Genomic DNA, 13,335 nt, shown 5'->3' on the forward strand with positions numbered 1-13,335 from the left:
AATAACAACAACAATAATTTATTATTTATACCCCACCCATCTGGCTGCGTTTCCCAGCCACTCTGGGCGGCTTCCAATCAAGTGTTAAAAACAATACAGCATTAAATATTATAAACTTCCCTAAACAGGGCTGCCTTCAGATGACTTTTAAAGAGAAGATAGCTGCTTATTTCCTTCACATCTGGTGGGAGGGTGTTCCACAGGACGGGCGCCACCACCGAGAAGGCCCTCTGCCTGGTTCCCTGCAATCTCACTTCTCGCAAGTGAGGGAACCGGCAGAAGGCCCTTGGAGCTGGACCTCAGTGTCCGGGCTGGACGATGGGGGTGGAGACGCTCCTTCAGGTCTACTGGGCCTTTGAGGCCGTTTAGGGCTTTAAAGGTCAGCACCAACACTTTGAATTTTGCTTGGAAATGTCCTGGGAGCCAATGTAGGTCTTTCAGGACTGGTGTTATGTGGTCGCGGCAGCAACTAGGTACAGATAGATTGTTAATGCATTAAAAGGGAAAAAAACTAGGTTACAATATGTTAAAATTAACTATAAGACTCTGATGGTGTTTCCTGCTTGGCAGGGGGTTGGACTCGATGGCCCTTGTGGTCTCTTCCAACTCTATGATTCTATGATTCTATGTTTTATCTCACAATCGAATGCGCTCAAAACAATAAACCTTTCCCTATAAATTTTTCCAATACGTTCTTCAACTGCATAGGCCTTTGCAGGGGTTGAACAGCTGTAGAGAAATTCACTGCGGTCTTTCTGTTCGTGACTTGCTGCCCGCCGGAAAACCCTGCAAAAACCCCACCTGCTCCTCTCCTCAATTTGCGCCCCCTACAGGGGAAAGACCCCCTCCCCAGAACCCCCATCTCCCTTCACCTCCCCACGCTACCTCTTGTCCTCCATCCCAGAATAACACGAAGGAGGAGAATGGCAGGGCCCCTGGGTGACTTTTGCCGGTCTCTGGGGAAACCTCCCTGGAGAGCGGCAAGAATCAGCCAGGCCTTTTCCCAGACCCCTGGGAGGCAGAGGGGAAAGGGAGGAGGAGGAGGAGGTTTCCTTGGCAACCCCAGGTTTCCCCTTGGGATGATGGATTTCGAGGGAGGGGGGGCTTACGGGATGAAGGAGGCGTTGGGAAGAGGCTGTGGTGGGGGGGAGAGAGAAAGCCGTTGCTTGGGGGTGTAACGAGAACCTCCAGACCTTCATAAGCCGAACTGTTGGGAGATTCAGAACAGATGAAAGAAAACCCTTCCAGCGCATTTTTGAACTGTGGAACTCCCTCCCACAGGATGGCCAAAGCCCTTGTTGTTGTTGTTTAGTTGTTTAGTCATGTCCGACTCTTCGTGGCCCCCTGGACCAGAGCACGCCAGGCCCTCCTGTCTTCCACTGCCTCCCGCAGTTTGGTCAGACTCATGTTTGTAGCTTCGAGAACACTGTCCCACCATCTCGTCCTCTATCGTCCCCTTCTCCTTGTGCCCTCCATCTTTCCCAACATCAGGGTCTTTTCCAGGGAGTCTTCTCTTCTCAGGAGGTGGCCAAAGTCTTGGAGCCTCAGCTTCAGGATCTGTCCTTCCCGTGAGCACTCAGGGCTGATTTCCTTCAGAATGGAGAGGTTTGATCTTCTTGCAGTCCATGGGACTCTCAAGAGTCTCCTCCAGCACCAGAATTCAAAAGCATCCATTCTTCGGCGATCAGCCTTCTTTATGGTCCTGCTCTCACCTCCATACAGCACTACTGGGAAAACCGTAGCTTTAACTATATGGACCTTTGTCGGCAAGGTGATGTTTCTGCTTTTTAAGATGCTGTCTAGGTTTGTCATCGCTTTTCTCCCAAGAAGCAGGTGTCTTTTAATTTCATGACTGCTGTCACCATCTGCAGTGATCATTGAGCCCAAGAAAGTAAAATCTCTCACTGCCTCCATTTCTTCCCCTTCTATTTGCCAGGAGGTGATGGGACCAGTGGCCATTATCTTCGTTTTTTCTTATGTTGAACCACCGACCTTCTGATCGGCAAGTCCTAGGCTCTGTGGTTTAACCCACAGCGCCAGCCGCGTCCCTGTTATCGGTCTATATTCATTTACAAATATTGTTCGACAATAGTCCTAATATACATTTTAAATTCATTTTGATGTTACTATCCAATAAATTTCTTGTGTTTTCCTGTTATGGGGTTTACTTCCTCTTCTGTGTTTCCAGACAACCCTGTCTCACGGGGGGTTGGGCTGGATGACCTCTGGGGTGCCTTCGACCCTTCCATGATTCTAACCCTTTTCCTCCCTTGCTGCTTCTCTACCCATCCAGGCCGCCTTTCCTTCCTTCCTTCCTTCCTTCCTTCCTTCCTTCCTTCCTTCCTTCCTTCCTTCCCCAGCCAGCTCCCACTCACTGCCCTTTCTCCACCCCCCCCCCTTCCCGTAACCCGTCCCCTGGGCAACACATGCCTTTCACTGGGGGACAAAAGCGCCCCTCCAGTCCCCGTCCCAGGAAGACACCCCCCTGGCTCCCTTGGCCTTGCCAGCAGGGGGTGGCCCCTGTTGCCTGGGGAGATAGGGTGGGTGGTCCGAACACCCCTATAAGAATGTCAACGGGGAGACAGGCAGGCCAGACGCTCCCAAGCCATCCTTCCGCTCGCCCCTGGGGGGTCAAGGCAGCCCACCCGTCCGACATCCCAAAGGAGAAACTTGCTGGCTTGTTTTGGGGAGAAGGATGAAGGTCTTGCCTGCCTCCCTCTTCCTCTTCCTCCTGCCCCTGGCCTCCCAGACCCCTGTCCACTCAACCCAGGTAAGTAGAGGACCCCAGGAGCACCCCACTTCTGTCTCAAACCCCACTTCTCTGTTGAAGACCCCACATCTTCGAAAGCATTCCAATGCACCAATTTTTTTTGCAGCAATATAATATAGCACATTGAATTGCTGGTGGGTAAGAATTTTGGGAGTGGGGCACAGCGACCTGCTTATGGGGTGAGTGTTTTTTTGGGGGGGCTAAATTTCTCCTGTTTCCTTCCCTCTTCAGTCCTTGCTGGAGATACTTGGGGAAGACTTGGCCGCCTTGCTGTCAGCCAATGAAGGGGGCCATCCGCCGCCGCTCTCCCAGATCTTACGCGGCCAGCACCCCCTCCACGATGCCCCCGGCCCCCCAGCCCCCTCCTCAGGGGAGCGCGCCTTTATCCACTTCCTGAAAGACTTTGTGAGCACCCAGAAAAAGTTCCGGGGGCGAGCCAAGAAGATGGCCCAGCAAGGGTGCTTTGGCATCAAGCTGGACCGGATCGGGACCCTCAGCGGCCTTGGGTGCTAATGGTAAGCCTGGGCGTGGAGTCGCTGAGGAAAGGGGGTTGGGGAGAGGGAATGGGCAGGGTCTGCATCTCAGAAGCCCCCTCTCTCGCCACCTCCAGGTGCTGGACTGGGGTTAACATGCCTACTCAAGTCACTAGTCCCTGTGAGGTTGTCCACCAGATGTCAAAGAGAAAAACAACTACCAGACTTTTCGAAGACATCTGAAGGCAGCCCTGTTTAGGGAAGCTTTTAATGTTTAATAGACGATTGTATTTTAATATTCTGTTGGAAGCTGCCCACAGTGGCTGGGGAAACCCAGCCAGATGGGCAGGGTATATTATTATTATTATTATTATTATTATTATTATTATTATTATTCTGCGCTGATCATGTTCAAAGCAGCAAGATATGCTGAGCCTTCCGTGGGCAACCAGGAGGCATTGGAAGAACAGAAGGATCCCGTTTGGATCGATTCCAAGTGCTCATGGAATCCAGGCACAGAATCATGGAATTATTGAGTGAGAAGGGACCAGAGGGTCATCTAGTACAACCCACTGCAAAGCAGGAATCCGGCCCAAGCGAAGCACATTCCTTCTTCCAAATCAGTGGTTCTCAACCTGTGGGTTCCCAGATGTTGTTGGACTACAACTCCCATCATCCCTGAGCTCTGGCCTTGCTAGCTAGAGGTGATGGGAGTTGTAGTCCAACAACATCTGGGGACCCACAGGGTGAGAACCGCTGCTCCAAATAATCCTGGGATCGGTAGCTTTGCCCCTCGCAAGCTACAACTCCCAGCACCCCTAACAAATTACAGCTCCCAGCGTGGTGTAGTGGTTAAGAGCCATAAGACTCGTAATCTGGTGAACCGGGTTCGATTCCCCGCTCCTCCACATGCAGCTGCTGGGTGACCTTGGGCCAGTCACACTTCTCTGAAGTCTCTCAGCCCCACTCACCACACAGAGTGTTTGTTGGGGGGGGGGGAAGGGAAAGGAGAATGTTAGCCGCTTTGAGACTCCTTCGGGTAGTGATAAAGCAGGATATCAAATCCAAACTCTTCTTCTTCTTCTTGTTCCCAGGATTCTTGCATTGGGGAGTGGAATGTGTTTTAGATATGCTTTAAGAACCAATCACAACAATACGAGCACAACACGTAGGCTAACAATTAGTAGAGAATATATAATAGAATGATGATATCATTCAAACTGCAGTGGTTAAGAACTTAATTCGTTCCAGAGGTCCGTTCTTAACCTGAAACTGTTCTTAACCTGAAGCACCACTTTAGCTAATGGGGCCTCCTGCTGCCGCTGCACAATTTCTGTTCTCATCCTGAAGCAAAGTTCTTCATCCGAGGTACTATTTCTGGGTTAGCAGAGTCTGTAACCTGAAGCGTATGCAACCCGAGGTACCACTGTATAGGAATAAGCCAATGAAAGTTCATATGTACAATGTAACAGAGTGGTGGAGACTGATGAAGACTATTACGAAACAGTGGCATCATTCCAGAGACACTGTCCTTTTGAGGTTTTTGAGATGTCTTCCGTTGAAACTTTTGGAAGACAATTGAGACTTTATTTTGGAAGCTTTTGAGACATCTTCTGTTGGAACTAACGTGAGACTGTCCTTAGATATCTGTTTTGAACAGACGGCTTGATGGTCCTCGCTACCAACTCTGTTACGTTGTTCCTATGAACTTTGATTGGCTTATTCCTACGTGTTGTGTTTGAATTGTAGCGATTAAATATGCTTTAAACAGAATCCTATGGCTGACCATGTCTCTGGACAGCCGACAAACAGAATTATTTGTCTCTGGTAAAGGTAAAGGGACCTTGAACTATTAGGTCCAGTCGTGGCCGACTCTGGGGTTGTGGCGCTCATCTCGCTTTACTGGCCGAGGGAGCCGGCGTACAGCTTCCGGGTCATGTGGCCAGCAGGACTAAGCCGCTTCTGGCGAACCAGAGCAGTGCACGGAAACGCCGTTTACCTTCCTATTTATCTACTTGCACATGACATGCTTTTGAACTGCTAAGTTGGCAGGAGCAGGGATTGAGCAACGGGAGCTCACCCCGTCGCGGGGATTCGAACCACCGACCTTCTGATCGGCAAGTCCTAGGCTCTGTGGTTTAACCCACAGCGCCACCCTCATCCCCTTATTTGTCTCTGGACAGCCGACAAATACCCTTTCCCCACCCCATGCCCCCCCTCCTCCTCCATAAATTTGTCAAATGCCCTTTTAACGCCTGGAGAGTTTGAGGCTGTGGGTTCCTTACATTAACCATGTCACTTACAAAATATGCACTTCCTTTTCGACAACTGTTGCTTGTCCCCATCCAATTCAGGAAGTTGATTCATCAGGATGCGTGTGTGGCAGGTGGCACACCTGGGGCCACTCCTGCCTTCGGATCTCCCATCCGCAGTCAATCTTTGCCTTTAGCTGCAACACAGGGGGGTGGACTGGATGACCCTTGGGGTCCCATCCAACAATATGACTCAATAATAATAATAATAATAATAATAAATTTTATTTATACCCCACCCTTCCCAGTTCAAAAACCGGGCTCAGGGCGGCTAACAGCAAATTTAAAACACTTAATTATAAAAGCAGCATAAAATACAGTATAAAAACATGAATAACAATAAAATTCAAAAATCAATTTAGGGGAAATAAGCATGAGGGCTAGCTGGCTGCATTGGTCCTACTTGGGCCAGCGAGGAGGCCAGGGGAGAATTAGCTGTGGGGTCTCAGAGCAGGTAATCTTCATAAAAAGGGAAGGGAAGGGAAATGAAAGATCAGGCTGAATTCAAATTAAAGGCCAGGCGGAATAGCTCTGTCTTACAGGCCCGACGGAAGGAGGTTAAATCCTGCAGGGCCCTGGTCTCATGGGACAGAGCATTCCACCAGGTCGGAGCCATCACTGAGAAGGCCCTGGTCCTGGTGGAGGATAATCTGACTTCCTTAGGGCCCGGGACCTTTAAGCTATTATTATTCATGGACCTTAAGGAGAGGCAGTGCCGCAAATACAAGGGTTTGGCAATGGGAACTTGCCAGGGAAAAGGCAGGGGTCTGAGGTTCAGGAACGGAGGCTCAAGTCTCCGAAGGAGGATCATAGGTGGACAGAACTTTCCAGATGTATGTCAATTTTGGTAAGGCTAAAAATTATGGCGGCAGCTGTTTTCAGCTCCTTTGCTAGCATAGAATTCACATTTTTCACAGCTGCTGCACACTGGATTGACATCTTAAAAGAGCTATCCACTAGGACTCCCAAGGTCTCGTTCCTGGTTCACCCCACAAGCCTAAATTTGAAATCTGCATCTCTTTACTCTCGTCCATTCGCTCGGTTCGGAGCCCTTTGCAATCCCTTTTTCATGAACGGTTTGGGATCCTTGGCAAACTTGGCCACCTCACCCCCCAACTCTGGATCGTTTCAGGAATTCTCTGCAAAGACCTTGTAAATTTGGCCTTCCGAAACGCCAAAGATTCCTGCGCAGGAAATAAGAGGAGAGGCCCTCTTACTGCGGGAGTTGACATTTTTCCACAGGGCCGGCAAGACAGAGCTGTTCCGCCTGGCCTTTGGTTTGGGCTCAGTCTGACCCTTATGTTTCCCTCCCCTTATGGTTTTGATCTATGGGCTACTATTAATATGAGGCTGCATTTTAAATTGTATTTTAACCCAGTATTTTAAATTGGGTTTTTTCCCTTTCCCCCCTATTATGTTTTTATTGTAATTTTACTGGCGTTAACCGCCCTGAGCCTAGCTCTGGCTGGGGAGGGCGGAATATAAATAAAAATATTTATTATTATTATTATTATTATTATTATTATTATTATTATTAACCAGTTGCTGGTTAAAGAGCAGGAAACAGAGTAGGGATAAATAAATGCCTGAGAAGAGCCCTGTTGGATCAGGCATGTGATTTAAAAGACGGGATTCGCTCCCGCAAGCTGTACTGAGTGCCACCACGTTGGGTAGTTCATAAAAATTCAACAAATCCATTGAGGAGGAGGCTATCCAGAATAAAGCAGCTAGATTGGGTGACTGGGAGCGGCCACCGAGACCATATAACACCGGTCCTGAAAGACCTACACTGGCTCCCAGTACGTTTCCAAGCACAATTCAAAGTGTTGGTGCTGACCTTGAAAGCCTTAAATGGCCTCAAAGGCCCAGTAGACCTGAAGGAGCATCTCCACCCCCATCGTTCTGCCTGGACGCTGAGGTCCAGCTCCGAGGGCCTTCTGGCGGTTCCCTCCCTGCGAGAAGTGAGGTTGCAGCGAACCAGGCAGAGGGCCTTCTTGGTGGTGGCGCCCGCCCTGTGGAACTCCCTCCCACCAGATGTCAAAGAGAAGAACAACTACCAGACTTTTAGAAGACATCTGAAGGCAGCCCTCTTTAGGGAATCTTTTAATGTTTAATAGGTTATTGTATTTTAATATTCCGTTGGAAGCCACCCAGAGTGGCTGGGGAAACCCAGCCAGATGGGCGGGGTATAAATAATAAATGATTATCATCATCATCATCAATAGCTGCTATATGCTCTTTCCATGGCCAGAAGCAGCAGACCTGCTGTTAAACTGTGGAACTCCCTGCCACAGGCGGCTTTATAAGAGAACTGGGCAAATTCTTGGAGGAGAGGGTTGCAGTTGGCTACTAGCCATGCCTTCAAGGTCAAAGGCAGAGCAATGGGTAGATTTACAGAGAGGGCTATTGATGGCTACTAACCAGCAGCGTAGCGTGGGTTGTCAGCACCCGGGGCAAGGCAAGTAATTTGCACCCCCTAACCCGGGGCAAGGCAAGTAATTTGCGCCCCTAACCCCTAACCTGCCACCGCTGCCAGCTTCTTCTTGCAGCTGCCTGGGCTGGGGTATTTACGGTAAGGTAGCCACGGCGGCAGTGGCGAGTCCGTGTCAGGTGATCTGAGGCGAGTTGCCGCTGGCGCTGCCGCCCAAACAACGCCGCTTGCCCGGAGGAGGAGGAGAGCAGAGAGGCGAGGAAAATGCAACATGGCCCAGCAGCTGCAGCAGCAGCGGCGGGGCTGTGAGGAGGGGCTGCCTGGCGCGCCCTCCGTGGCCCTGATGCGCGGGGACCGCGGTGAGCGCTGAGAGCCACTGCCTGCCGGACGCCTTCAGCCCGGACGCGCGCACAGCTCGTCGGTTCCGCGAGACATGGGGCTCTGCTACAGCCTGCGCCCGAGGCTCTTCGGCGACTCCGGAGGCGGCGAGCGCGCCCCCCCCCCAGATGTTGCGCCCGGTGCGGCCGGCCCCCCCTGCACCCCCACGCTACGCCACTGCTACTAACCATGACGTAATGCTTCTGAATACCAGTTGGTGGAAATCAGGGAGTGGGGGAAGAGCTGCTCTCGCACTCGGATCTGCTTGCGGGTTTGGCTTTGGGCCACCTGGTTGGGCACTGCGAGAACCAGGATCCAAAAGCTGACAGAATATGCCGAATTTGGCGGTCTATCGGAAAAAATAAAGAATAAATCAAACCAGGAATTTGCTTCAAAACGGGAGGTTTTCAGAGAATATCTGAAATATAAATATAGTAGTTCAAACTCTGTTGCAGCATTCGAGGAACTTCAGTAATAGTTGCAAGACAGATATAAGAATTAAGATATATTAAGAAAAAGTTTAATTACAATAAAAGTGTGTACAGTGGTACCTCGGGTTAAGTACTTAATTTGTTCTGGAGGTCCGTACTTAACCTGAAACTGTCCTTAACCTGAAGCACCACTTTAGCTAATGGGGCCTCCTGCTGCTGCCGCACCACAGGAGCACAATTTCTGTTCTTATCCTGAAGCAAAGTTCTTAACCTGAAGCACTATTTCTGGGTTAGCGGAGTCTGTAACCTGAAGTGTATGTAACCTGAAGCATATGTAACCCGAGGTACCACTGTATTAGCAATAATATGAAATCGAAATATGGAATAGATGGGAGGTTGGGTCTTTAGTGTGAAGACCAATTTATGTTTTATTGTTTGTTAAGAAAATTCCGTGTCTATAGTTATCCCTGCGTGTAATTTGGTATTTGTGTTTTGGCCAAGATAGGCCACAATTGCCTTGACCCAGCAAGCCTCTTCTGATGTCATAGAATCATAGAATCCTAGAGTTGGAAGAGACCCCAAGGGCCATCGAGTCCAACCCCCTGCCAAGCAGGAAACACCATCAGAGCACTCCTGACATATGGTTGTCAAGCCTCTGCTTAAAGACCTCCAAAGAAGGAGACTCCACCACACTCCTGGGCAGCAAATTCCACTGTCAAACAGCTCTTACTGTCAGGAAGTTCTTCCTAATGTTTAGGTGGAATCTTCTTTCTTGTAGTTTGGAACCATTGCTCCGTGTCCGCTTCTCTGGAGCAGCAGAAAACAACCTTTCTCCCTCCTCTATGTGACATCCTTTTATATATTTCAACATGGCTATCGTATCACCCCTTAACCTCCTCTTCTCCAGGCTAAACATGCCCAGCTCCCTTAGCCGTTCCTCATAAGGCATCGTTTCCAGGCCTTGGACCATTTTGGTTGCCCTCCTCTGGACACGTTCCAGTTTGTCCGTGTCCTTCTTGAACTGTGGTGCCCAGAACTGGACACAGTACTCCAGGTGAGGTCTGACCAGAGCAGAATACAGTGGCACTATTACTTCCCTTGATCTAGATGCTATACTCCTATTGATGCAGCCCAGAATTGCATTGGCTTTTTTAGCTGCCGCGTCACACTGTTGGCTCATGTCAAGTTTGTGGTCAACCAAGACTCCTAGATCCTTTTCACATGTACTGCTCTCAAGCCAGAATGTCCTCATTCTGCCTCTTCTCTTGCAGGCGCCACCCCTCTGACGAAGCCCCCCAGGGGCCGAAAGACTCTGCACAGACAAAAGCGCCCTCCGGGTGCTTGCAAATAAATCGCCGCGCCTGCCCCTCCGGGCTATCTGCCCCACTTCAGACCAAAAAAGAGAAAAGCCCCTCCACTACCCTGACCCCCACGGACTTACTCCAAACACCAAGCGTCTCAATGTGTGGACCATTTGTAACCGATTGGAACCTGTCTTAAATTTTTGCAAAAATAAAATTGTTTCTGTTTGACTCCCCCACCCCACCCCACCCAACCTCGCTGCAAAATTCATCCGGGTTTGTGGAACGTCGCGCCGTGCAAAGGTCGGCTCCCAAATTTTCGATTTGGGTAGCGGAAAAGGACGCCTCTCTACGTGTAAGGAGCATGTTGTCTTTGCCGCTTGGTGAGCCAAGGCAGCTCTAGGATCAGGAGGCAGAGCTAACAAATGTTTTTTTTTTGCAAGTCAGCGCTCACTGTCAGGGCAGGTAGCAGAAAGTCCTTCTTCAGTTCACCTGCGGAACTCCCTGCCACAGGAATCAGTGATGGCTTCCATCTTGAATGGCTTTAAAAGAGGATGGGGCAAACCAGGAGCAGGAGAGGACTATCGAGGGCTGCGATCCATGTTGGCTACGCTCTGCTGGAAATCGCAATAATGGCTCTTGTGCCCCAATCCTGCTTACGGATTTCCCATCTGGCCTGCAGGGGGTCAGAATACGTACACACAGCCTTGGAAGTAGTGTTTCAGAGACGGGAGGCTGGCGTGAGAAACAGATTTCTGGATCTGAGACCTGAGAGCCCCGACTGCAAATTAAGCCATGGCATGATAGGTTAAGGCATGGGTAGGCAAACTAAGGCCCGGGGGCCGGATCCGGCCCAATCGCCTTCTCAATCCAGCCCACGGACGGTCAAGGAATCAGCGTGTTTTTACATGAGTAGAATGTGTGCTTTTATTTAAAATGCATCTCTGGGTTATTCGTGGGGCATAGGAATTAGTTCATTCGGCCCCCCACAAGGTTTGAGGGACAGTGGACCGGCCCCCTGCTGAAAAAGCTTGCTGACCCCTGGGTTAAGGTCTCCAGCGAACATGTATTAATGGCAAGCACTTTCCACACGGGACGCAGGTGGCGCTGTGGGTTTAACCACAGAGCCTAGGACTTGCCGATCAGAAGGTCAGCAGTTCGAATCCCCGTGACGGAGTGAGCTCCCGTTGCTCGGTCCCTGCTCCTGCCCACCTAGCAGTTCAAAAGCACGTCAAGTGCAAGTAGATAAATAGGTACCACTCCGGCGGGAAGGGAAACGGCGTTTCCGTGCGCTGCTGTGGTTCGCCAGAAGCGGCTTAGTCCTGCTGGCCACATGACTTGGAAGCTGTACGCCGGCTCCCTCGGCCAATAAAGCGAGATGAGCGCCGCAACCCCAGAGTCGTCCACGATTGGACCTAATGGTCAGGGGTCCCTTTACCTTTACTTTCCACAAAGGTTCACAGATTTCCAGGGGCGGCACTGCTCAGCAAGGCCACACAGGGTCGCTGTTCCTCTGCGAAACCTGTGGCCTCGCTTCTCTCGACCTGTGTTTGTGGAGGGTTGCGTTTGTTTTTCCTAGGACAGTAGAAAAGGGAAAACGACAGCACACCTCTCTGCGCAGCTGCCTCTTTGCAAAACGCTTCAGAGAGGAGTTTGAAGGTTACCACAAACTGCAAGTGTGAAAGGAGCCCTGTGCACAACACAGCCACTTCTGCTCAGCAAGGGGAACCGTATCAAACCCAGGAAAAATTCGCACTGGGTGGACCGGTTTTTGTGGCAGCTGCATTCTGCGTGGGCCTTTGGGAAGAACCGGGAGTCTTTGCAAAATGTCATAATTGCCAAAATAGTCATAATTTGCAAAATAGTCATAATTGCCAGAGCCAACTGGATGATCCCAGGAAGTTCCACTTAGGGATTAATTTGAAGGGAAAGCATAACAGAAATGCGACCGGTAGCTCTCATTCCTGCACTGCGAGAGATTGGACTAGATGCCAATTTGCTCTCTTCCAATGCCACAATTCTAGGATACCATAAATCCACAACATCTGCAGAGCCAGACACGGTCCCTGCGCCTGCCTTGCAAGTTATCGTAAGGATTGGAATTAAATTATAAGCGGGAAGCGCTTGGCCGTGTTGTCCTAGACGCCGGCAAATCGTAGACATGTGGTAGGGTCCCGGAGGGTCATCCATGCCGAACCCGCTGCAATGCAGGAATCTCACCCAATGTGGAGCTTGAATCCACAACCCTGAGATTCTTGTGCTCTACTGTCTGAAATTAGGTAAAGGTAAAGGGACCCCTGACCATTAGGTCCAGTCGTGGCAGACTCTGGGGTTGCGGTGCTCATCTCGCTTTACTGGCCGAGGGAGCCGGCATCCATCTTCCGGGTCATGTGGCCAGCATGACTAAGCCGCTTCTGTTGAACCAGAGCAGCGCACGGAAACGCCGTTTACCTTCCCGCCAGAGCGGTACCTATTTATCTACTTGCACTCTGACGTGCTTTCAAACTGCTAGGTTGGCAGGAGCTGGGACTGAGTGACGGGAGCTCACCCCGTCATTGCGGGGATTCGAACCGCCGACCTTCTGATTGGCAAATCCTAGGCTCTGTGGTTTAGACCACAGCGCCACCCGTGTCCCTGAAATTACTCGGAAGCAAATGCTTAAGTTCAGTGGGGTTTGCATCTAGGGTAACCGGATAGCGGATCACTGCCTTAAAGCGTGGGTAGGCCAACAAAGGCCCGGCGGCCAAATTCGGCCCAATCGCCTTCTAAATCGTGTTTTTTACATGAGTAGAATGTGTCCTTTTATTTAAAATGCATCTCTGGGTTATTTGTGGGGCATAGGAATTCGTTCATCCCCCCACAAAAAATATCATCTGCCCCCCCCCCACAAGGTCTGAGGGACAGTGGACCGGCCCCCTGCTGAACAAATTTGCTGGCCCCTGCCTTAAAGTCTCATTGTTATTGCTCCTCACCCCCATTTAAGAGACTTCTGGGAACTGCAGTTTTGTGAACCTGCTGGTAACCTGTGCTACCAATCCGAGCAAAAAAAGACAGAAAACCCGGGTGCAAGGTTTTCAAAACCATGCACATTCTGGCTTAAACTGGGTTGGGCTGCAGGCACAGGCCTTAGTGGACGCTAAAACCTTCCAATATTATTTTTAAAGGGTCCCTCTGGACTGAATCTTCCAGAAAGAATGTGGCCGCCTTTGGAGTCGGGAGTTCCCGAATTTGCACGATCC

General features: G+C 50.4%; 1 protein-coding gene across 1 annotated transcript; it reads left to right on the plus strand.

Annotated features, from left to right (window-relative positions):
• Positions 1-2,389: 2,389 nt before the first annotated feature.
• LOC307202339 (C-type natriuretic peptide-like) lies at positions 2,390-10,782 on the plus strand. Its single transcript, XM_079952236.1, has 3 exons — positions 2,390-2,770; positions 3,002-3,285; positions 10,067-10,782. The coding sequence occupies exons 1-2, from the start codon at positions 2,696-2,698 to the stop codon at positions 3,281-3,283; spliced, it is 357 nt and encodes a 118-aa protein (XP_079808362.1). The 5' UTR covers positions 2,390-2,695; the 3' UTR covers positions 3,284-3,285; positions 10,067-10,782.
• Positions 10,783-13,335: the final 2,553 nt, after the last annotated feature.

The sequence above is a fragment of the Podarcis cretensis genome, assembly GCF_951804945.1.
Source record: "Podarcis cretensis genome assembly, chromosome: 13".
Taxonomy (NCBI): Eukaryota; Metazoa; Chordata; class Lepidosauria; order Squamata; family Lacertidae; genus Podarcis; species Podarcis cretensis.